Here is a 26,201-nt window from a genome sequence, read left to right as displayed (position 1 = left end):
GCAAGAAGGAGGAACCTGGGAAAAGGTTCCTGTCAGTCTGATATCAGTCCCTGGGAAAATTCTGGAGCAGATGATAAAGCAATCAGTCTGTAAGCACCTTGAAAACAATGCAGTGATTACTTGAAGCCAACATGGATTTGTCAAGAACAAATCCTGCCAGATTAATCTGATCACCTTTTTTGATCAGGTCACCTCCCTTGTGGAATGTGGGAATGCTGTGGACATAATATATCTCGACTTCAGCAACACTTTTGACAAAGTGCCCCATGATATCCTGATGAGCAAACTAGCTCAAAGTGGGCTAGATGAATCAACTCTCAAGTGGATCCACAGTTGCCTACAGAATCGGACTCAAAGAGTGCTTATTAGTGGGGGGAGGCTACGAACGGGGTACTGCAGGGCTCAGTCCTGGGCCCAGTGCTCTTCAACGTTTTTATTAATGACCTGGATGAGGAAGTGCAGGGAATGTTATCAGATTTGCAGCTGACACAAAATTGGGTGGGATAACTAATACCCTAGAAGACAGAAACAGAATTCAAAGTGACAGAATGAAATTTAATGTAGATAAATGTTAAGTTCTGCACCTAGGAAAAAGAAACCAAATGCACAGTTACGAGATGGGCGATACTTAGGTCAACAGTACTACAAGCGAGAAAGATCTTGGAATTGTTGTCGATCACAAGCTGAATATGAGCCAACAATGTGATCTGGCTGCAAAAAAGGCAAATGCTATTTTGGGCTGCATTCATAGAAGTATAGCTTCCAAATCATGAAGTACTAGTTTGCCTCTACTCAGCACTGGTTAGGCCTCATCTGGAGTACTGTGTCCAGTTCTGGGCACCACACTTGAAGAAGGATGCAGACAAACTGGAGAGGGTTCAGAAGAGGGCAACAAAGATGATCAGGGGACTGGAAACAAAGCCCTATAAGGAGAGACTGAAAGAACTGGGCATGTTTAGCCTTGAGAAGAGAAGACTGAGGGGAGATAGGGTAGTGCTCTTCAAGTACTTGAAAGGCTGTCACACAGAGGAAGGCCAGGATCTCTTCTTGATCATCCCAGAGTGCAGGACACGGAATAATGGGCTCAAGTTACAGGAAGCCAGATTCTGGCTGAACATCAGGAAAAACTTCCTGACGTTAGAGCAATATGACAATGGAACCAATTACCTAGGGAGGTAGTGGGCTCTCCCACACTGCAGGCATTCAAGATGAGGCTGGACAGCCACCTGTCAGGGATGCTTTGACTTGTATTCCTGCATTGAGCAGGGGGTTGGATTCAGTGGTCTTATAGGCCCCTTCCAACCCTACTATTCTATGATTTTAGTGTGTGTGTTTTTGTAGTGAAGGCCAAGACTTGAGATTAAAGTGCCTGCAGCCCCCCATGGTTGTGCAGCAAGTTATCTTTCTCTATCATGACAGTTGGATGGATTTTGTTTTTTTACTTTTCTGAGCTATCTACAGGAGACGCTCCGGTCTGACCTTGCCACCCCTGTAGCCAACAAATCTTTTAGCAAACGTATTTGCTGCTCTCTGAATAACTTTGGACTGTTTGTGTAGATGATAAGCCTTTTCTCACTTGCCATAGCACTGTGGGGTTTTTTGGGGGTGGTGGTGGGGTTGCATTTCTGAACTTTTAATGCCAGTTAGCTTTGTTCCATGAGCCATTACGGTATGTCTCCATATGTCCTTGGTCCTCTGATGTATTCCCAAAAGGAGCGCTTCGCTACATTGTCAGACAGCGAAAGTTTTTGATGTTGTTATTTATGGCAAGAATGATTTCCTATAACACAAAAGCAAACACACAGCTCTGTGCAGGAACATTGTCAGGGCAGCTCTATCAGGACAATTCTGAAACAGCTAGCATAAAGAGAGGCCAAAATATGTAGGTAGGATAACACATAACTTTTGGCCTCATTCCTTCTGAGACAACAACAAAGGTTTCTGCAGGCATGTGATTTGTTGTTGTTGTTTGCACTGATTTGTAGGGTACTATGCCTTGAATGAATTCAGCCAACAAATTTCCTTCTTCATTTTCAAGTCTTGCCAGCCTTATGTTAAGAAAGTGACTCTTAAGGCCGGTTTAAAGATTACAGCCCCCACATGGAGCCACTGAAAAATGCTTACATGTGGCAAGGGTCCACATGACAGGAGTACTATTTAAAGGCCGTTTACAGCATTGTGCATCAGCCCAAATGCTCAAGAGTAGCAGTATCCATCCCGGGACACTGGCTCAAGCATAGCAGTGTCCATCCCAGGTGACCACTGGGTGCGGGCATGGAGGAGAAAGTTGCACACATTCAAGCATTAAGCACCTTTTGGCAACCGCCATGCAAGGCTTGTCATCTTCAAATCAGCCCCTAAATGCACCAAAATGAAGGCAATTGGCCTGGAATCTTTGAACATTTACATACAATAGTTCTGAGTATGGTGATGGGGCGGGGGGGAAGAAAGAGGAAAAGATTCTGCTGAGGCTACAGTGTCTTCTCGTGAAAGCCACATGAGCAAAGATGTTTAAAAAGGACAGGCAGGAAATTTGGGGAGAATGCAGAAGCTGGAGCAAGCAAGCAATTTGTGTAGGAGAACAACATCCTCACCTAATTTCACATTGTCCAGCTGATTTGAGTGGGAAGTTCAAGTGGGAGAGGGTGGTCAAGAGTGCCTGGAGTGTGTACAGAATGCAGGGTCCAGAGAATGATTGTTGTCTGACGATGCTGAAAGCCTTCTGCATGCAAAAGGTTTTCAGGGTTACTCAGTATAAGGGATTTGACTAACTATAGGAGGATTGGTTAAGGAGGGCATGGAGGTTGAGAGACAGAGAGAGAATAAAATCTTTATCATCCTAATCTTGGAAGAATGGTGAGGCAAGGTCCAATCTTGCTGGTCTGCAAAGAGAAAGCCCTCCTCTTTGCCACTGCAAACTACTAGTAAGAGCAAACCATCCAGTCCTTTCTGTTTTGCCTGCTTAGATAAAGGTGAGGGCAAGGTAAAAGCAGTGAGTTTCCATTCAGTTACAGCACAACACAGTGCAGTGCCAATGCTGTGTTTTATCACCACAATGGTAAAAGAACAGAACTCTTTCTTTCTTTCTTTCTTTCTTTCTTTCTTTCTTTCTTTCTTTCTTTCATCTATCTATCTATCTATCTATCTATCTATCATCTATCATCTATCTATCTATCTATCTATCTATCTATCTATCATCAATCAAATATCCGTGCTAGGCTGTCTAATTACTCTTCTAACTGTTCAAACCATTTTCAAATCATTCTCCAGGTATCGAATACTTGGATTTAAATTAACTGGAAGCACTGAGCAGCCATACACAAACACAGCAGCCCCATTTGGCAATTCTGCAAAGTAGCATTACCCTGGAACACAAAAATTGCTTGCTGTTGCTTGCTAGGTATATTTAGTCCAGCATTCTGTTTCCAACTGTGTCCAAACAGATCTACTAGCTGCTCACAAACAAGACACATAGACAAGTGCTATGCACTCTTGTTATTGACATCACCTGGTGTTTACATACAGAGGTATACTGCTTCTGTAGATGGAGGTTCTATTTAGCTATTATGGCTAATAGCTATTAACAAACTGATCCGACCTCTTATTTGTAATTCTAAAAATTAATTACTCATTCTGGGTGCTAGGAAGAGCTGTGTGCACATGCTAATCCTATGTATATATGCACATAGCCAGGGGATTTGCACTGGATTCATGTTTTCAGTTATTGTTTGGGAAAGTATCTATGCAACCAGGACATGTGCCCTTGAAAACTATGAATCACAGAATTGGAAAGACGTTTCTTTATTTTTGGGTCATCATCTGTTGGTGGTGCAAAAGTGTACAGCTTTTGAGCTACAGAAATGTTTTCCCCTAGGTGGAATGCAGAGGTTGCTAATTCTCAGCAAGAGAAGAGAACCAACATGTTACTAAAAATCTGAATAATTCTACACTGCATCATAAGTACTGAATCCATGTTGTTGCAGGTAGCATATAAAGCGTTATTGATATTGATGTTTGGATGTGCTCATTGCACTCTGATTTTTTTCCCTTTCAGCAGTGCTGTTCCAGATCTGTCAAACCACCTTTATCCATAGTCTGGTTCCAAACCCTGGCAAATTCCCTCATGCTTGTAGTGAGTGCAGAGCCATTTGTCAGCAGCATACACACCTTCTAGCTGGCCATGGGCATTGTGTATTGCTGCTGGAAATTTAGAAGCCATGTTACACTGGCAGAGAGGGTAGTAACAGTCTAAGTTACAAGGTCACTGTGCCCCCAACTTGATCCTCCTGTGTTATATGTTTGTTTTGGTTTTCTAATCTTTAATCCAGCCTTGGTTATGATCTTGTAAATTCCTTTGTAATCCTGCTAGAGCATCAGCTACACTTGTAAAAGGATTTATGGAACAGTAAAAGTGTATGTGATGAAGCTGTAAAAAGATTTATGAACTGGGCAAAGCACAAAAGACCTCATAGGATATTTCGCTATTGGCAATGGAGGGATAGAACGTGGTTCCAGTGTGTGCCTAAGGCTTTGTCCAGACAGCTGGCTTTCCTTGGCAGATTTAGTGCTGTAACTGGAAGTGAAGGAAAGATACTGCAAGGAAGAGAGATCAGCTAGCATAGCGGTGTTGTGGATGATGCCAGTCATACCCATTCTGCTAGACTTGGTCCACCATTCAGATGAGCAGCAATGAGCATGGGGGTCTGCACAGCTTCCACTGAATTACCGTTCCAGACACTCAGAGTAGGATTGTCATCTCTCATAGGGTCTAGAGCTGTTGATTACATGCACTGTGTGGTCACTGAACATTGTTAGTTAAAATTCTGTTGACCTGAAGGCTGCAAAGCTAAGCACTCTTGTCTGGAACACATGCTTAAGATCAGAGTGTCAGTAATTGCTCCCTGGGTTAATGGGCTAGTCAGGTTTCTCTATTTAAAGCACAAGGGAACATGAACTGTCATATGCAGCATATCAGCACTGGAAACATGGTTGTTGGGTTTGTTTGTTTGTTTGTAGTTCCTCACACTTAAGGTACTTCTGCATGAGGCTTGTATTGTGCAATTGCGCGAACGTGGAATTTTACGGGGGGTCCAGATCATATTGTCTTGCATTTGTTACCCTCCCATGTTTTCTGACAGCTTCTTCTGTCCTTTTTCTTACCACAAAACAATCTGGTAAGAAGGGAAAGATGGAATAGCTTCACATAGCCTCTTGATTGAATAGCCTCTTGATTAGTAGCCCTAAGAACTGTCCATCTGGAAGTACCTTCATTTCCTCACTGATAACTATGTTAAAACAAATAACAAAGAGCAGAAACAAAGGCATGGACTGAAGATGGCTGTTCTATGTTCATGTAGCTGTTGCTAGTCAAATGAGGCTTATGTGATGACCTGTAAAGTCACTTGAGCAGTCTAACAAAGGATATCTAGTATAAACAGTGGACATGGTGGGAGTGGTAGATAAATATGTGAAGTAGATAAGTAGATCTCCAGATGTTTTGGACGTCAACTCCAAGCATTCCTTGTCTTGGCAAGGCTGGCAAGGGCTTCTGGGCATTGAAGTCCAAAACCTCTGGAGATTTAACTTCTGACTCTTGCTCCCCAACTCTCTCCCCCCTCCCCAGCCCGCAGTTTACAGTGTATTCAATGTTTACATACTGAGATTATCCAGAATATCTCAGACAGTCCTTTCAGGTATATATTTTGGCCACATGACAAAACTTAGTATAGGTACTCCCCCCAAGTAGTTCGCAAAGACGAAAAGGGAGTTGAACAAGAAATGGAAGGAAAAGTGGGTACAGATTAGGGAAGGAACAATTTGATAGTTCCCCAGCAATCAATGGATGAGCAAAAAATACAAGCTTGTTCTTCTGACATCCAACCCTTGGGTTACTTTCCCTATTTGGTAAACCCTTCTTCACTTTCAGAAGAATGGAGGTTGCAGCTGGAGCCCATTGGGCCTCACAGTCGTAGCTACATCAACACCCTTCTGGGTACTACAAGCAGAGTAATATGACAAGGTCGTGGAGAATAGCATAAAAGGCCCTAGAGGGCTATATTATACTTTGGGAGGTGGTGGTGGTCTCATTTCCCTTCACGAGCACCTGGCTACGAACAAGGGACATGCCTGTCATGTTTTTAACAGGTGGTCCCACATGTGTGTGTGTGTGTGTGTGTTCAGGGTTATAGAGTTTTAAAAGCTTCGTTGAACAATTCTTGACTAGCCTTTGGTTAGACTCATGTGTTCCACTATTTAATATACACCAGATGGGAGGAAGTGCCTTCTCCAATACGATTTGTGCTCCTGAGTGTGAGATCTCTCTTAAAATTTAATGAGTGAAATAATGAGGTTTCTATCAAGGTTTTCTCCTGTAGGCAACCTCCAACATCCTCCAACACCCTACAAATTCCCAGCCATGTCTGGTAGAGCTTTGACAATCTGCTATAAGGGACCTTGTGAGGCTAAAGGAAACCCTGAGAGTATTTATTATGGAGGCTGTATTTTATTTTTAGGATGTTCAGTTGTTTGTAATTGCTGCATTCTATCATTTTAGTAGCAGCCACAAAACTATCAAAGGTATGTTGAGTAAATAAAATGGCTTAAATTATGCATGAATAGTAGCATCATAAACCTGCTGCCAACTTTGCCATAAAACCAGCAAATGAGTTTTGGTTTGTAACTTCACTCTTGTGGGTTAAATGTACACAGTCTAAACAAGAGAGGATTTGTAAGGAGGCATTTAATTCCAAACTGTGGAGTTGGTTGGTCTGAATCAACTGGAAAGTGCCTAGAATGACATACTGGCTGAAAAATGACTTTCCCCCCACAGTCTTCAGTCCTTCATGTGTCTGTATACGCCTCCTCTTTTAGAAGGGCGCTGTGAATGGTCTTCTTTTACTGTGATTGAATCCTCTTGATTTGTCTGTTCCTTTGTTGTTTTTTCCTTTTCTTTTGTTTTTCATTTCTGAGGTGATTTTTTCCAAAGTGATTTCCCCCTTTCTTCCCTCTGTCCCCTTTCCTACTCCTTCTCGCTCATTTCTCCTCCCAGCTTGTTGCTTTATACTCTTTGATTTTTTGCTCTGCATTTGCTGCTATACCACAGCCATCTGGCATAACCCTTGCAATCAGACCAACACAGAAAAGGTGTCAGATTGATAAATATTGATCTCTACCTGCAGTTCTTTCCTTGGCTTTCCTGCTAATGGATTTGGTACTGCTTCAATAAATAACAGTGTGCACCCACTTCCTGGGTGCAACCCATGGCCTGCTCCCAATCTGCCAGTTATAACTAATATGTTCTAAATTTCAAGGAGAACAGCAAGAGAAAAGAGAATGTAGGGGAAGTAGAGAACAATATAAGAGGAGGAATAGAACAAGAAGGGCAGTGAATGGGGAAGAGAAGAGAAAGATAATTGTAAAAATAGTCAGGGAAAGAAGAAGGGTTTAGGGAGACATGCTGTTAATCCCTCTCTCCCTCTTTTGTCCTGCTCTTCTCTAAACTGAGAAGGCTCCCCAGGAATGAAGATCTACATTGACCCCTTTACGTATGAGGACCCCAATGAAGCTGTCCGTGAGTTTGCCAAGGAAATTGACGTGTCTTTCGTGAAGATCGAAGAAGTCATTGGAGCAGGTGTGACTCATTCCCCATCGGGCAGGTGTTCAGTGCCATTCCTCCCCCTTCTTCCTTCCCTTCAATTTCCTTCCTTCCCTCCTCCGCTGTGGATGCTCAGCCTCAGTCAGCTTAATTAACAGTGGACTGGCACTTTTCTCCTGGAAGCCTAACTGAATCTTCTTCTGTGATTTAAGAGACTGTGCTTAATTAATTGACTCACTTTAATACATTGTTGTGCTCCCTGGTTTAATTAACAATAAATAGGTAGGGCAATCACTCCCTAGTTTATGGCATCTTTCTATCTGCTATTGCAGGAATCTTATCTCTTTTGTGCTGTTAGCTAATTTCAGTGGGGAAAGCTTTTTTTTTTTAACCACTTCTACTTATTCAAACCAGTAGTTTACATAAAATGACTGTGTGAAATCCCAGCATTTATGAGCTCGATAGTCTTGTTTAATGCAAATCACTGGCTCTTTGTTGTCTTGGAATCTTCTGAGTGATAATCTTACCCAGAACCAGTACTCACTCACAATGATCCCTGCACATTTTTCACATCTGCACCTATTCCCATAGTGAACCACACCTCCAAACAGTGCTAACCTTGTGAGTATTGCTTACTCACTATACAGCATCAAATTACCCAGGAAGTGCAGTTCAGTGGCAGGAGGTGTAGGGTGCAGCGTTTTCTTTTCCCCTCTGCAGACTGAGCAACATGGCTGTGGCTTTAGCAAAGTAGCCATTGAGAGAAAACTCAGCAGGGGTGGTGGGTGGTGAAGTGGACTATAGGCAGGCATCCCAAAGTCCATCGTTTCAAAGGGAAAAAAATACTGTCAGCTGAAGACACAATATTTCATGTCTGCCACACCAGGGGAGGGCTGATCTACTCGCCCTGCCCAATTTCCATGGACTTTCAATATGTTTTCAATTTACAAAGTAAGAATGCATACATAGGATCTCTTCACAGTTATGGTATAACTAATCCTGAATAGGCAGTCTTGCTTAAGAATATAGGATGTGCCTTGGTGAATCAGGCTAGGGCCAACCTAGTTCAGCATTCTTTTAAAGAATCCTTGTACTACATGGTCCACCAGAAATTGGCCACCGGGCCACCAAGGAGTCTACTTTTTGCCCATTCCTTTGTGACACCAATTTATGTGGTACCTGGATCGGCCTCAAAAAGGTTTAGATAGATATTACTTTTTGACTTGTAATTTTCCCTATCTCCAATGTGTCTGAGCTTTCCATTACTTGTCATTGCTGTTCTTTTTTTCCTTCATCCTTCTTACATTCAATTGCTTATAATCTGTAGCAACCCTTTGTTTGCATTCATTGCTTGCTTTTTTGCCTTTGATTTGCTCCCTTTCCCTTTAAAGATGCTTCCAGATGGAGCTGTTTGTGAGCATTGGATGTGCTGGATTGGCATACTTAACACCTGCAAACAGTTTTCTATTCTAATCACTACCAGTTCAAATGGATGAGCAGCACCACCCTGGTTTGGCACAGCAGTAATAGCAGCGACTGGGAAGTACCTCTGTTTTGAGGAGCTTCTGGAGCTGGCATTGTTCTCATTGGAGGAGCTGTTGTCTGGAAGCGTTCTTCATTCTCTCTCTCCCTTTCCACCTTTCTGTCCCTATATCAGGCCCCCTCAACAGCCTCCTCCCTTCCACTTTCTGAGAGAACATGAAAGAACGTAGTAGCACACAAAGACATTGTAGGAGAGGTCAGACAGCAAGCCTTCTCTTTTCTCTGCTTCTACTGCTTCCACTGCAAACGTTCCTGTCTGCTTCAGTATAGCACAGGGGTGTTGAACCTCTGGCCTGTGGGCCAAATCTGGCCAGCCTGGGGACCAAATCCGGCCCTCTGGGGATTTCCCAGATGGCCCCACCCCTTCCCTGGCCCCACCTCCTTTTCCCCAACTACTGTTTGTTTGGTGGTTTCCTGGCTCCTGCATGGTGTCCCCCCCCCCGCCCCCGCCATTTGAAAAGGTAGCAATTCCTCTCCTAAGGCTTAGTTACTGGCAGTAAGAACTTTATGCTAAACTATGCTAGTATTGGGGCTCTTTGGGCCTTTGGCCCTGCTTGCCCTTGGTATGTGGCCCCCGAGAGCTTCTCTGAAGTTGAATTTGGCCCTCAGGCTGAAAGAGGTTTGACACACACAGCCCCGCCCCGGTATAGCATGCAAATTAAAAAAACAAAAAGCCTCAGTCTTTTCTGTCCTCTTAATGTGTTAACATTGATGTTCTCTTTGAGGTTCTCAGTCTTTCACTATCTGGGATGGATAAATTTATCTTGCCTGCCTTGCAGCCTGACCCTAAGCATGCTCTTTGAAGTGAGCCCCATGAATCCAGTGGGCCTGACTGATCTCCTGGTACATATACTTAGGACCCCAGTTTTAGGCTACAATCCTTATATCCACTTTCCTGGGAATAAGCCCCATTACAATCACTGGTGTTTACTCCTGAGTAGACATTTAGAGGACTGTGCTGCTTGTATGGATGTCTTCAAACATCATCAAATGGTTGTGTTGGAAGGGACCTGGGAGGCCACCTAGTCCAACCTCTTGTTCATGCAGGCTCAGCAGTGCAGGATGCAGGTACAGTGTCCCTGGCAGCTGGCCATCCTGTCTCATTTTAAATGCCTCTAGCAAAGAAGACCCTCCACCTCCCGGGGCAGTCTGTTCCACTGTCGAACAGCTCTTAAGGTTTTGAAGTTTCTCTTAAATGAAACAGAGTACACCATAAAAACTATTTGCTATTGAATTCATTTCTGATTGACTACAGTGCAAAAGGTGACTGAGCTGACATGAATGAACTACTAAGTATTTTTTAAAAAAATAAACTTAGAGTTTGTTATTAATATAGATGTCTGTCAGTGTAGCAGCTTGACAATAAAGGCCTACAATATTTGTAGTGACAAGGGTATGGATGGGCTAACTGAACAGAAGCTTCTGAATCTTTCATAGTTGTGAAGAAGAGGGCAAATACAGGTTGTCATGTAAGAATGCTGTGAGAAAGGCTGGCAAAATCTCCCTCTTTTACACAATCATTAAAGGTGCAAGAGCTCGGTTACTTCTCCTCAATGTAGGGCTGGTTTTTAGATGCATGTGTTTTCCTGTCATTGACCTTTCAAAACAATATTTGGGATATCTTAGGAAAAAAAATCATGTAATCACACCTTGTTTGCAGTCACCCAGGAGGAGAAGCTCCTGGGTAGTTATTTCTTTTCCCTTTGAAATGCCAGGATGAGCAGAGGTGGTTTTAAGTTATATCTGTTCCATATCAGGGGAGTTTGGTGAAGTCTACAAAGGGCGGCTGAAACTGCCTGGCAAGAGAGAAATCTATGTGGCTATTAAGACATTAAAGGCTGGCTACTCGGAGAAGCAGCGGCGGGATTTCCTGAGCGAGGCCAGCATCATGGGTCAGTTTGATCATCCCAACATCATTCGGCTGGAGGGAGTGGTCACCAAAAGCCGGCCAGTGATGATTATCACAGAGTTTATGGAGAATGGAGCGCTGGATTCCTTTCTGCGCGTAAGTGCAACCACCTTTTTTTTTTTTTTAATGATCATGGGATGGAGCCATTTAATGAGATCAGTTGTGGTGCTATTGTCTCTGCAAATCAGAACTTGCATAAGCAAACCCATACCCCTTTTCTCCAAATTAATTAATCCAAAACAATTATGAGACCCTGGTGTCCTCATTCTCATAATTGCTAACCCTGATTACAAATCACCCATAAGCATGCACTGAAAGACTCCAGACTTTTACTGTATTTTAGCCACCCCAACTGTGAGTATAAAAACTCTCATTCTAGGAATTATGGGTGCTTCCGGACATGGATTTTGTTGTGCAATCACCTTTTCTCATTCATGGAATTTTCTGTAAGGGGCTCAGACATCATCATCATCCAATTGTAATCCTCCCATGTTTTCCCACCACATCTTCTGCCTTTTTTCTTACCAGAAACAAAAACAACACCCTGTTAACAAAGAAAAGATGGAATAGCTGCATGATGCCTTTTGATTGGTTGCATTAGAAGCCTCCCATCTGGAAATACTTTGTCTTTCCTCAGTCCTCTTCTGCTACCTATACACAACTTCTCCTTCCTTTAGGGTCTAAGGCTTAGGCAACAGGAGCTTTTCCTGCAGATCCCCTCCATTGGCTCTTCTTTTCTTCAACACCTTATGTCCTCAGCTATTCTTTTCCTCAGCGTTCTGGCCAGTGGAGGCTGGTGGCTCTGATTTTAGTGGGGCTGTGAATCCATTCAGGGTTCAGTCAGAACCAGCCAGAATTCTAAAGGTGATATTTTGGTGATAGGGTTCAGCACTTTGGATAGCTCATTTAGCATTCTGGCTGGTTCTGACTGAGACCCAGAATGGATTTACAGCCCCACCAAAATCAGAGCCGCCAGCCTCCACTGATTCTGCCTCTTCCACCTGTTCTTTCCTCAGGTTCCTGTTTCTCAGCCTGCTGCTTGTATTATCCTCTTCTTTCACTTACTGCCTCTGAGCTTCTCTGCCTCCTAGGAATTAGGAATGGATGAATCTGTCAGTTTTGAGTTCTATAACATTTGCTTTTTATAAAGCTTAATTTTGGTGTGTCCTATTTCCACATTAATTTGCAATTTTTAAAAAAGTCCACATGGATATTTGTATGCTTTTTCATCTAACATATACATTTTTTTGGAAACACTTTCCCCTAATATATCCCTTTTCATACACAATCTGTATGTACAATCATCTGTGTACACATTTTTGTATGGAATTTCCCCTGATGTATGCACTTTCGTACATATTTTTTTAATCAGAGCACTGCAAAATATTTATTTATTTATTTATTTAGTGGATTTTTACCCTGCCTTTCTACCAAAAATGGCACTCAAAACCAAAGGATAATGGATTCTGGTTCTCATATTAGTTCAGGAAGTGAGAATTTGGTTGCTTCACATTAAAATTAGAACCCAACTGATTTCTCTCCCATCCCTACTATTTCCTGCAATCTCTTCCAGCTCAGTTTTCCAAAAATCAGCCTTCCTATCTGCCCAAATAAGTCTTCTTTTCCTTAGGCCTTTATTGTGGGCTACTATTCCCAGCCTCGGGTTTAACTTCACTCTGAATGAACAGGGAATGCTAACTCTGGTGCTTAACTTTTTATAATACAGCAAAATGATGGGCAGTTCACTGTCATCCAGTTGGTGGGGATGCTACGAGGGATTGCAGCTGGCATGAAGTACCTTGCAGAAATGAATTACGTCCATAGAGATCTCGCAGCCAGGAATATCCTGGTGAACAGCAACCTGGTCTGCAAAGTGTCTGACTTTGGCCTCTCACGCTACTTGCAAGATGACACCTCAGACCCAACTTATACCAGCTCTTTGGTAGGTACCTGCTTCCCATAGCATGCACATAAAACCTGGAGGTAGGATTAGCTTTGTTAATTTTATTTCATTTTTTACATTTCTATACCACCCAATAGCTGAAGCTGTCTGGTAGTTATAATAATTGCAGTAATACATTGGCCCTCAGGTTCTAATGATTTTCATACCAAAGGTCTGACTTGAATATGCATTCTAATTGTTATTACATTTATAATCTGTGGGGTGGAAATAATAAGGGCCAAAGGCCAATTGCAGACATATTACAACAAGGACAGTCCTGGGTCCAAATACATAAGCCGAGAGTGGCAGGGAGAGAAAAGAGGAAGGGAGGAGAGAACAAGTGTCTGCTCAAAGGGTCTAGGAACGAAGCTGTTGCCATGAGCAAACAGGTGATTATAGCAGATGGCAAATCCAAGGGAACAGCAAAATAGTACTTATCATTAGGACTTGTGATAGGCTCAGCACAGCAGCCACCTCACAGCCATTCAGTTAAAAATGAAATTTGTGAAGACAGTGGAAATGTGCTCCTTCTGAAGCTTATGTTTTTGCTGAAAGAGCACACTGCTTCTTCTATCACATCTCAGATTGCCAACAGCTCATTAAATCCAGGTTCTCATATTGCAATATACGTTGAGTCCCTGTGGTACTGCAGCAGGAGCTGTGACTGTGAAGTCAGTCACCACTAAGTGCATGTAGGGGTTTTACTGTGTGGTTTAGACAGTGGACTCCTGCTCTTTGATGAAGGAAGGAAATCTTCCATTGATGGGAAAGTCTGTCAAACAGGGTTCCAAATGCTTGACCAAAGTTGTAACAGCACAGCAGGATTCCACTGTTCTCCATTTAAAATATGATTTTCAGTCAATTCGCTTGTCTTAGTAAAGCTTGGTGGTTTTTCTTGGCAAGAGACCACATCAGGTCATGATGGTTTTAGCCGGCCTCAACATCATTTGAAATCTTAGCTGACCTTTGAGACTCCACATTCACAGTTCACTCAAATGGCTTCTACGGGTGTCTTGCTAAGACTTGGAGATCGGTACCTAGTGTCTGTAAACATTACCGGTATTGATGACCAGCAGCTACTCGTCGTCATTAGGAAATTTGCTCATTGGCCAGCAACCCTCAGTGTGCTCTATTTTCCTTGCTAGAATTACAGAAAATAGAGCTAAAAAGAATCTGCTGGACCATCTAAGGTTTTTTTTTTACTTTATTTTATTATTTATTGTACTTTTAAACCACCAAATAAACAAAGTTATCTGTGTGGTGTACAATGCATTAAAAACATAACAAACATTAAAGGAGCATTCCTATGGCCCTTAGTCAGTTTCTGAGGAGCCATAGGATATTTCGGATTCCCTGATCTGATCTGAGGTCGGAGACATTGCTCCAACTTTGGAGACAGCACTCTGATCTCGGAAGGGGGAATTGGAGCTCCGACCCCCCTCCCCCTCACAGCCAGCATGGACAGAATAGTGCCGGCTGCTCTCCAAGATCAGGAACTTGACCTCAGAGAACAGGAGAAGGGGGCATTTCGGCAGGGGGGAGACTGGAGAAGCCAGGATGCTAGCTATCCATAGCATCCAAATGCTCCATATCAAAATGCTCCAGCTAGATGGGCAGAAAAGCCCATCTAGCAAAAAAAAATGCACAGCAGAACAGGGAGGCATAGATTGCCTCCCCTACTCCTCCTGCCCTGGAAGCTCATAAGGCTTGGACACTCCATAGGATTGCTCTCTGAACAAAGAATAAAAACAGCGTAGAATAAAACTGAGATAAAACCAGCAGCAGAGAATAAAACCATTCCAGCGCATAAAACCAAATTAAAACCAGCAGCAGAATAAAGTACTAAAAGCACTAGAAACAGTTCTTACAATGCCTGGTAGAATAAAAAGGTCCACTTGGCACCGAAAAGAGATGTAGATGCCAAGTGAACCTCTCTGGAGAAGGCATTCCACAAACAGGTTGCCACTACTGAAAAGGCCCTCTCTCTCATAGCCACCTGCTTTGCTTCATTTGGTGGGGGCACCTAGAGGAGGGCCTCAGATGATTATCTTAATGTCCAGGTAGGCGAATTTGAACCTCTTGGCTTGGTGTCAGAATATCCTATATCTAAAACATCCCTGATTGATGCCTGTCGAACCATTTTGTTGTTGTTTTGAACCTCTCAAGATTCTAGCACTTTCCCAGGAAGCTTATTCCAGCACTGAATTGTCTTTCCCTTTCCCAAGTGTTTAACTTAAAATCTGCCTGTCTTCTTATAACATAAACTTGTTTCTTCCTGATCCATCTTGGCTAGTAGCTCATTTTTAAAAATCTTCCAGCTTGTCAAACAGAACTGGACACAGCGTTCTATGTGGCATCACACAAAGCATAGTTAGTGTGGGAAGGGGCCCAGCAGACCATCAAGCCCAGGAGCTTTTCCAGATGTGCATTTGTCTTCCACTGAGCCAGACTGCCCATCCATCAAAATTTCTAGGGAGCAGGGAAGACAGGCTGGTCTAGGGGCTCCCCTAGTGTGCAAAATGGATGAGAGAGAAAGGCAGTCTGCGTATCAAATGCCCAGAGAAGCCCATTGTCAGCTTCACTTCACTTTATGCAGCATGTTGTCACCTCTTCTACTAACTGTGGCTCTTTCATGTGTCTCCTGCTTACCTACAGTCTGCACTCTCTCACCCTAGAATCTATGGAGGCTCTGCACGCTGCCTTTCCTATACTGAAGTTACATCTAACCAGCGTCTCTGTCTCTCTGTCTCTGTCTCTGTCTCTCTCTCTCTCTCTCTCACACACACACACACACACACGCACACACAAAGAGGGCAAACAGCCAATCTGTCACCTGTATCAAGGTTATCTTCCCTCACTATAGATATTTCCTCTCCCATCTGTTGGATGTGGATGGAATACCATGCTGTTATCTCTTATCCCTGGATCAAGGTTTTTATCAGGGCCAGCCCTACCATTCAGCAGGGTGAGGCAATTGCTCAGGCAGCAGATGCTAGGAGGCAGCAGCAAGGTTTTCAAGGAGAGAGCTGTGTGCCATGTGGAATACTCTGCGCTCCCTTTGTTAGCCTGCTTCGAGTTTAGTGGAGAACATTGTCCCATCATTAGTGTTGAAGACAGATTCACCTGCCAGTCCAGTCAGCTTTTGTACATGAAATAGGATGGAGTGCCATGTTGTCCTTCGCCTCAGGCAGCAAAATGTCTTGGGCCAGCCCTGGCTTTTATTTATGTCCTCCGTTGATATCTTGCACTGAGCAGAGGGTCGAACTAGAGAGAAGCCTATGAGGTCCCCTCCAGCACTATGACTCTGTGATTAGGGATGGCGTGGGTGCCCAATTGGGTCCAGGAGCCCTGCAGACTCACCCCCACCCATGCCCCCAAGCCATCCTCGCCATGCCCCTGCTCGCCCCCCTGCACTTGCCGAGCCACTGGCACTCATCCGGGACTAGTCTGCAAGCACTGCAATCACCATTTTGCCAAAAAAAAAAAAAAATGTGGCGCTCGTGAATATGTGTACATCTAGTTGTACACAAAATGGTGCCATGAATGGCCCATATATGTAAGATTACAGGTGTAAATGGCCCATTTACAGGGCTATTTACGAGCGTGGGTCCCAAGGCACACAAGAGGGGGCAGGAGCTGGGTGGGCGCTTGGAGAACCCAGACTGAGGAGGGGGGTGCCTGTCCATCCCTATCTGTGATATCCTACCTTTCTTCCACAGAGCTCAAAGTGGCGTTCTTCCTACCTCCATTTTGCCCTTAAATCAACTCTGTGAGGTAGGTCAGGTTGAGAAATGGTGACTGGCCCAAGTTTCCCCGGTGAGCTTTGCAGTTGAGTGGGGATTTGAACCCAGATCTCCCCATTCCTAGTCCAACTTTCTAACCACTACACTGACTTTTAGGAGTATCCCACAACAGATAAAATATATCTGGGACACTTTAATAGATTGTGTATAAAACCATTTAATTTGTCGTTGAGAAGGTGCAGCTGAAAGGGCACGAGCTGTCCCAGAATTCTTAACCCTCCTCATCCTCTGTGTGAACAGAATGCTGGACTAGATGGACACTCGGTCTGATCCAGGATTGCTCTTCATATGTGCTTATGTTCTTATCATGGCCATGCTGGCTGGGAATTATGGGAGTTGCAGTCCAAGACATCTAGAGGGTACCAGGTTGGGAAAGGTGAGCTTAGCTCATCAAATCCTTAGTTCATCTGGATGAACTGCAAGACACATGTTTTTAACCAGTTCAGTCAGTCGATAACAAAGTTCCTTGCTTTGAGAGGTTAAGGAACTTGACTGTGGTATTTATCCTTGGCATTCGATTGATTGAAATTGAAGTCAGTGACTGATATCAGTGTGCACTTGCAGAGTAAATGCCAGCAACTGAAACAGAAAGCCAGAAAACAAAGAGAAGTCAGCTGGCATAGGTTGGTATAAATTTCACTGGGCCCAAAAAGCCGGTTTCCTCTGGATGCAAATCAGCAGAGTTGGTGCCCTTGCAGTTGTTGGAGTGATGTCGCTTTACACCAACTGAGAATCTGAGCAGCGATCTTTGAATCAGCCATCCATGACTTCACTGGGAGTTCTGTTCCTTCTCCCGGCTGCATATTGCAGCCCATTTAAATAAATCAATGTGAGTTTAAACTGTCCAGTGCTGGCTGCCTGGATTGAGCATGAAGTGGCCTCTCCCACCTCTGGAGAAAAAGCAGATTTTCTCATCTGTATTTTTATCATTAATTTATGCCCCAAATGGCCTTCCCAGCAGCTGGGAAATGATGCACTGCCTGCAATTACATCACTGCCTCCCACGGCAGGTTTGTAGCTCTGCTCTGGGGAAAAGGTAGGAGAAAACAACCTTCAAGCAAATTTCTCCTTTTTTGGTTTTTTAAATAGAGTTTTTATTACAAAGACTAAATCTGTTTTGCCATCCATCTTTGAAAAGCAGCTGAAAACAAGAGCAAACAATTCTGCCCAGAGTCAGCGTCTTACTTTATCTGTGTTTCTCTTCATCTCCACATTAATTTTAATTATGGCATGAATCATTTATATGTAAACAAGATCATTGTTTTCTAACAGTTCATAGGTCCTGGCTACTGCTTATTTCTCCCTGGTGTCCTCTCTCCAAGTGACATGGTGGTCCTTGCCCCTCAATGATGATGTCACAAAGATGATGTCACAAAGCAGAGTTAAGCCTCCTGTTGGGCAGTAATTGGGAGTGAATAAACATCACAAGAGTCAAGTGTGCCTCTTATCTGAGCTAAGTGCCAGGTTTTCCCATCATCTTTCCCCATTGAAAATATGCTTTGGCTAAGAAGATTTCCCACGTCTAATAGATTTCTTATGAATAGGTGAGATACCTTTTCTTCCCAGGTAGCAAGTGTAGGGCATTGGACAGGTAGGAGTATATTGTCCCAGTCACCTGTCTTTGGGTAGGTGTAGGCAGCTCATGGACTAATTTCAAATGCCTTCTGCAAGGATCAGTTCAGACCTCTATCAAGATTGATCTGTCTCTACCCCACTAGTCTGCTGGGTGGGGAGGAAGAGTGTGTGTGAGAGAAGGGGGTGGCAGAGAGGGGGGGGGTGACCTACCCTTGGCTCTGGCCCCAGCATATTACCCTTGAGGGCCTTCAACAGAAAAACAATTCCCCACCATTTGATTGCCCACCATAAGGTAACTACATCCTCAGTGTTCATATTAGGGATGTTAATAAAATTTGTCTGAACTGGGCTTGATAATGAATTTCAGGTACTTGAAAACTCCACTGCAAAGGTGATCTAGAGAAGAGTTCCCCTCAGCTTCTGAACCACTCCCCCTACTGTCTTCCCCTGTCCCCAGAAATCCTCCCCTCTAACTCCCTAACTCCTAAAACACTCCCCTTCCCTTCCCTTCCCTTCCCTTCCCTTCCCTTCCCTTCCCTTCCCTTCCCTTCCCTTCCCTTCCCTTCCCTTCCAATGTAAATGGAGATAAATGCAGTAGAGCAGGCAGTGGCAGGAGAGAGAGAGAGAGAGAAAGAAAGAAAAAGAAAGAGATGGAGGTTTGTCCTTCCCTCTCTTCTCTGATGTACTGATTGACTGATGGGGTATTGATGGGGTTTGTAGTTCTCCTGAAGGTTAAGGGTTTTTTTTTGTTTTTTTTTTGCAGCCCCTTAGATTGAAAAATTATCTGATTTTTCCTAGTACAGGGGTAGGGGAGTCAGATAATTAATGAGTCGATCCCTGGTGATTTTCAAAGAGCTCACTCATCCCTAGTTCCTATCAGTGTCACCCAAGTGGTGCCCAGGAGTAGGAACTCTCAGGCAGTGCTAATGGTTTGGGGCATCTCTTCCTTTCCTCTGCCTTCTACTGCTGCTCAGTTCCCCCTGCACTTTCTTCCCCAACAGCACAGTTTAGTTTCAGGGGAGGCTGGTGGCTCCAATTTTGATGGGGGATTGATTGACTGATTGATTGCATTTATACCCTGCCTTTTTTCCTCTTGCAAGGAACCCAAGGCGGCTTACATTATCCTCCTCCTCTCCATTTTATCCTCACAACAACAACCCTGTGAGGTGGGTTGGGCTGAGAGTCTGTGACTGGCCCAAAGTCACCCAGTGAGCTTCCATGGCCGAGTGGGGACTAGAACCTGGATCTCCCAGCTCTTAGTCCAACACTCTTGCCACTACACCACACTGGTTCTCATTTTGATGGGGGAAAGATTTCATTCTGGTTTTTAGTTAAAAACTAAAAGGACCCATCCCCAAAATGGGTCCAGCACCTTGGACAGCTCCTTTAAACTTTTGGCTGGCTGTAACTGAAACCCAGAATGCAATCTCTGCCCCACCAAATTGGAGCCACCCGCATCCCCTGCTCCTTCACTTGTTTGATTATCTAGATGCCTTGGATACATGTTCAATGATATTCAAATGAGTATGAACAGTACCTTGTTCATACTCATTGCCTTGGACTCATAATGCCAATTTCTGCACTTGCTGAGGGAAGTTGATTAAGCTGTATGAAACCAACAAGGCTGGTAGGAATCCATGGTTCACAAAATCCCTTCCTGTTCATAGAATCCCCCACCATTGCTGTAGGAACCATTATGGCATCACAAGTGCTTTCTCAGTCTTCTGTATTTCAAGAGGTTCTTTCTAGCAGTAGGTGTCGTGTTCTTCTTTTGTAACCCTGATGGGATGGGCTCACTCAGACATGCATGCTTGGAGGCATGCTCTGTAACGTAATGAAAAGGAACCCACATCAGCCACCTCCTAGCTATAATTTTAGATTGAGAGCAACCAAAATGCTTGTTGCTCCTCATCTGGCATGCTCAGTTCCTCATGATGAGCTGTCATCTCTGTGCCAAAAGCAACCCCACTTCCTTGCCCTTCCCTTGCCATCTTTCTTAGGGGAACAGGCCTGACGCAAAGGAGGTTTGTGTGTTTCACAGTGCAAAACAGCCAAGGGTGAAAAGTGTCACTCAGGATAAAACCCTGAAGACCATTGTTTCTACTTGATATGCAAAGAGGTGCAGGGGAACAGCTGTTGCTGTCAGCTTTTGACATCTGCTTTTGGGCTAGGAAGTGTGAGAGCACCTATATATTGTCGGTAAGAAACATACTGTCCTTTCCAAAACACTTGCATGCTCATTGGCATTCATGGGAATGAGATTTTGTTAGTTTTGCAAGTGTTTACCTTTAGACACCACAGCTGGAACAAATGTCATAACATTACTTTTCTCAACACAAACAGTTCGTGCAGGAGATACCTATGTCTCCTGTATCAAGGTGTATGTGCAGGAACTAGGAAAGCTAGAGCCGTGGGCCAAGGGCTATTGTTGTGAATATCTGTGTCATAAACCTAAACCAGTTTGAAGTGCTTTGTCTCAGTCCACGGAACTCTGGGAATTATAGTTCTAAGAAGGGATAGGGAACGTGCAGCACCTACACAATGCTGCAATTTCTAGGTTCCGTTGTGGAGAATATGAACGTAAGAAGAGCTGTGCTGGATCAGACCAAAGGCCTATCTAGTCCAGCATTCTGTTCTTACAATGGCCAACCAAATGCCTATGGGGGAAGCCCACAAGCAGGGCATGGGTGTGATACCACCCTCCTGCTCATGTTCTATAGCTGCTGGTATAGAGAGAAATACCACTTCTGATACTGGAGGTAGCCATCATGGTTTGTAGCCACTGATAGCCTTATCTTCCATTAAATTGTCTAAACCTCCTTTAAAACTGTGGCTGTTGGTGGCCATCATGACACAGTGAACAGAATGATCATAATGCCTCTAGTATTGCACCTACTAAGCTTTCCCGGTCCGGCATTTAAATATGTGTATTTTCAAAGCTGCCTTTTTTGCCCAGAAAACAAGGTAGGAAAATGGCAGGTGCTCACCGGACAGGATCGCGGTGAGTCAGGGAGGGCACGAGTGGGTGCGAGTAGGAGGCGAGTGAGGACAGCAACTCGGTGGGTGCAGTCCAAGGGTTGTGAGCAGGGGTTGGGACAGACTCCCAGACCCAGTCGGGCACCCGCAACGTCCCTACCTTGGCTCCATCGCTTTTCCACTCTGACCCTACATTTCTCCATCCCTGTAACAGGGACAATAATAACCGTGGCTTTGTTAAGACCACTGACACTTGCTCCAAAAGTCCAAGGGTGCAATCCTATGCATGTTTAGACAGAAAAAAGTCCAGTGAAAGGATTGCACCTTTAATTGGTGAGAGCACATTTTCTTTGGTGGAATGAAGTTAACACCATTTATATTTGAAGCTTTTAATGTCTGGCTGGGGAATGGTGAGAGTTGCAGGACTTTTTTTCTGTCTAACATGAATAGAATTGCACCCTAAATCACTCTCCACCTCCTCCTCCTCCTCCAGCACCACCAGTGCTTTTCATGTATCAGCCAGTTTGGCTAAAAGAATGATTCACTCCTACATTTTGCCTTTTGTGATTTTTACTGACCTTAACAGCATCTGCCTGGATTTGCAGTTGAACCAAAGGCATTAGGATAAATCCTGGGCTTTCCTTTTTTTACTATCAATCAAGTGTTAAAAAAAGTAAAAAATTAAGATCAAGAATAGCCAGCTTGTATTCTTGAGAGTAGGGGTGGGTGAATTCAGTGGAGCCTGCCTCGTGTGCCATTTGCCAGGCCCCCACCAGCCATCTGCCCCTATTCAGTGCACCACGCGAACTGCTGGACAGTCCATGGACACCTGGCAAGCAGCTCCCCGCATCCCATGAGCCATCATTTTGCATAAAAATGGCTGCTTCACTATTTGTGTAAGTTTCCATTTACATAAAATGGCAGCCATAAATAGCCCCATTCATGCAAACGTACAGGCGTAAATGGTCTAATTAGACCATTTACGCCTGTAATTTTGCATCATGGGGCTATTTATGGCTGCCATTTTATGCAAATGGCGACTTATGTAAATAGTGGAGCTGTCATTTTTATGCAAAATGGCAGTTCGCAGACAGATGGGGATCCCCGTGCTTGCCCAAATTGGTGTGCGCCGTGTTGGGCAAATGTGTGGATCTGTGGACTGGCATCCAGGGGGCCAAGCCGGTGAGAAATTGCTGCGCCTCAAGCCCCAGCTGGCCTCTCATGACATCCCTACTTGAGGGCCACTCTATTCCCCAGGTACCAATGAGACTGCATAAAGCTTGATGCTAGTATGAGTTCATTGTTATATTTGCTATTGGGAATCATGTTTCCATAGCATGAAGGGCAAGCACGTGGAGCAGGATATGCATCACTCAACTGTGATCTGCTGCATTAGGATATCTGTCTAAAACCAGGGCTTGAAGATAAATCATGACATTGAATTACCTGCCTGAATTGAAATCCTTAGATCCCTGTTATAACAGGCAGAAAAGACAAGGCAGCAGCAATAAGACCTGTCTTTGTTGGCTTTCGCCTTGACCCCCAAGGCCTTTATCTCCACTGTCTGAATTTCCCTTTATAATTCTGACATATAGAACTGAATACAAAGGGCCTGTATGTTCATGCACTGGTACCCCAGAAGGGCAACAACTAAAATGGGTTTTGGCTTAAAGCAGGCATGGGGAACTTAAAGGAACTTGGGAGGTATTGACTTCGCAGTGTCTTTTGCCTCATATGATACAATTGTTTTATTTGCACACGTGAAACATTTTGCATGTAAGCATAAAAATGTCAGGTATACACATGACAAATATATGTCTACAAACATGGACAGCAATCAAATATACATGTACTAGGGAGCCATTGAATAACGTGTGATGCAAGCATAGAACATGATCAGATGGCAGTTTCCCAGAATATTGTACTAAACTCAGAAATGCAGGAAGTCATGCTGGCAAAATAAGGTTCAAAGTTGGGGATGGGGGGCTGCACAATCATCTCTTCAAAATCATTCACTGCGACTGGGCTACCTGTGCTCACTCCAGTAATCCCCCAAGCGTTGACATGATCCCAGTTAGGGATGTACGAAAGTCACTTACCTTTCCGCAGATTATGTTGATGGTGGGGAGGGGGAGGCGTTCCATTCCTCCCCCCTGGAATCCTCCACGGCCGGCTGTGCTCCGCTGCAGCTCTGTGGAGCAGCCGGCCAGGCCCAGGCCAGAGCCATCCGCAGCTGGATTTCCAGCCACGGAGGGCTCTGGGTAAAACAAAAAACAAAAAACCCCGCATATGCAAATGGTGGCGGCTACGGCCACAGCCATTTGCGTACACGTTTTTTTTTTTTTAACCCAGCCATGATAGGCTACGTAAATCTTTACATATCCTATCACATCTTGTAAAAAAACAAAACAACCCCCCCAGACAAGACTGCAAACGGCGGCGGCGGCAGCCGGTCGGAAGACCAGCTGCCGCCGCTACAGCCACCACCGGAGCCGCTGCCACCCGGAACATCCGCCCCAGGTAAGTCTCGTTCCGGGAGGGATCCGCAGGGGGGTGGGGGGGTGGCAGGCCATTCCGCCACGGAGTTCGGGGGGCTGAATGCACTGGCATTCGGCCTCACCAAGATCCATGGCGGAATTCTCTGATATCCCTAATCCCAGTGTAACTTGTAGGGATGGCAGAGAATTCCACCATGGATCTCGGTGAGGCCGAATGCCAGTGCATTCGGCCCCCCGAAATCTGTAGCGGAATGGCCTGCCACCCCCCCATGGATCCCCCCGGGACGAGACTTACCTGGGGCGGATCTTCCGGGCGGTGGCGGCTCCGGCGGTGGCGGCAGCAGCAGCTGGTCTTCTGACTGGCTGCCGCCGCTGCCATTTGCAGGTTGTTTTTTTTACAGAGACGTGATAGGCTACGTAAGTTTTTACGTAGCCTAAAACGACTGGGTAAAAAAAAAAAAAGGTGTACACAAATGGCGGTGGCTATGGCCGCTGCCATTTGCGTTCCTTATTTTGGGCCTTAGTCCACGTAAATATTTACGTAGACTAAGACGGTGAAAATAAGGAATGCAAATGGCGGAGGCCGTAGCCGCCGCCATTTGCGTACACGGTTTTTGTTTTTGTTTTCCCCAGAGCCCTCCGCGGCCGGAAATCCAGCTGCGGACGGCTCTGGCCTGGCTGGGCCTGGCCAGCTGCTCCGTGGAGCTGCCGCAGAGCACAGCTGGCCGTGGAGGATTCCAGGGGGGAGGAACGGAGCGCTTCCCCCCCATCGAGGATTCCGGGGGGAGGGACGGAACACCTCCCCCCCCATCAACATAATCCGCGAAAGGTACGTGACTTTCGTACATCCCTAGTAACTTGTGAGTCTTAGTGAATCACTGACATGCAAGAGGAAGAGAATTCAGGGTTCCCGTCTCCATCTGTATTTCTTGCCAGCTGAGCAGGATGTGCCCACAAATGCATCCCAGAAGTGAGTTACTTTCCTTCTGGAGGTTTGAACTAGGGATGGATGAATCTGTCACCTCTCTGATTTTCATTTTTCTAATCCTAAATTTTGGTTTGTCTTTAACATTGATAATTTTTCCACTCTTAAATTCTGTTCATTCCAAACTGTGAGGTTTTTTAAAAGTCTGTATGAAAACTCATAGGAATTTTTGTTCACATGTCTCGAAATGCATGCATTTTGTATGCATTTTGCCTAATGCATACATTTTTGCAAGCAATTTTTCTAATACAAAGCATTTTTAATATCATTTTCCCTAATATACACATTTGTGTAAGAAGTACATTGGTGAACTCCACTGCAAAATTTGGAGAATATCTGAGTTCCGCTTTGGATGTGCGAAATTAGGTAAGTTCACATTAAAATACAAACTGAATTAATTTCTTCTCCATCTCGAGTTCAAACTGAGCTAGTATTGATAATGAAGAGAGTGCCTCTGAATGTATTAGGAGGTTGTAATAGATTCAATATGTCATGTACCTGTTACATAAGCTGTACCTTGTACAGGGAGGTATCGGTACACTCAGCTGCCCACAGTTAACACCTGCCTTTCCTTTTCCTTCAGGGTGGGAAGATCCCGGTGAGGTGGACAGCCCCAGAGGCCATCGCCTACCGCAAATTCACCTCTGCCAGTGATGTATGGAGTTATGGTATTGTCATGTGGGAAGTGATGTCGTTTGGGGAAAGACCCTACTGGGACATGTCCAACCAAGATGTGAGTTTTGTGAATCCTCTTTTAAAATTCAGTAATCGTTTCCTTGTATTTTTGCCACAAGAGGAAAGACTCAATGCCCACAATTACAATTGTGAAGCAAGGATTGCATAACGGTATTCACATGCTATCTCATTAAGCCTTCTCTATATGAAATATTCTCCCTTTGTAGCTTTTCCTTTAGGAGAAAGTCTTCCCTTTCATCATAGGGAGTGGCCTTATTGGCTGAACAGATGCACTTGTACAGTGCTCTTCCTTTCCCAGAAATAATCAGAAGTAATGGCTGGTAGTATTCTTATTTACATGGGGCCTCCCAGGTTAGTGCAGCCCTCACGTGAAGCAATATAAGAAGACCTCTGTTGAAAAACTCTAGGAGTCTATTTAATTCGGTAACCTGTTCAAATGTCTTCAGGATGCCCACCAGAATTGCATAAAAAGCAAGAGCCCTCTGTTCTCCATGATATGTCCCCCCCAGTTATTGTTCAGAGACTTACTACTTCTGAACATGGAGGTTCTGTTTAGCTATTATGGCTAACAGGTCTAGAAAGATCTAACCTCCATGAGTTAGTCTAACTCTTAATGCCATGTAAGCTTGTGGCTATCACCACATCCCGTGGTTTGCAAACTCTAGGGGTGTAGGCTCTGCC

General features: G+C 44.4%; 1 protein-coding gene across 1 annotated transcript in view; it reads left to right on the top strand.

Annotated features, from left to right (window-relative positions):
- EPHB1 (EPH receptor B1) overlaps positions 1–26,201 on the top strand; it is a 552,359-nt gene that overhangs the window by 478,638 nt on the left and 47,520 nt on the right. Inside the window, exons 10-13 of the mRNA XM_084846918.1 lie at positions 7,508–7,630; positions 10,894–11,141; positions 12,772–12,987; positions 25,408–25,557. Coding sequence (XP_084703044.1) covers positions 7,508–7,630; positions 10,894–11,141; positions 12,772–12,987; positions 25,408–25,557 — 737 coding nt within the window. The remainder of the gene's footprint in view (positions 1–7,507; positions 7,631–10,893; positions 11,142–12,771; positions 12,988–25,407; positions 25,558–26,201) is intronic.

The sequence above is a fragment of the Heloderma suspectum genome, chromosome 3, assembly GCF_057233095.1.
Source record: "Heloderma suspectum isolate Gila_16-S chromosome 3, 16-S_ref, whole genome shotgun sequence".
Taxonomy (NCBI): domain Eukaryota; kingdom Metazoa; phylum Chordata; class Lepidosauria; order Squamata; family Helodermatidae; genus Heloderma; species Heloderma suspectum.
Note: the sequence above shows the minus strand (reverse complement) of the source record. Positions and strands in the feature narration are given on the sequence as shown.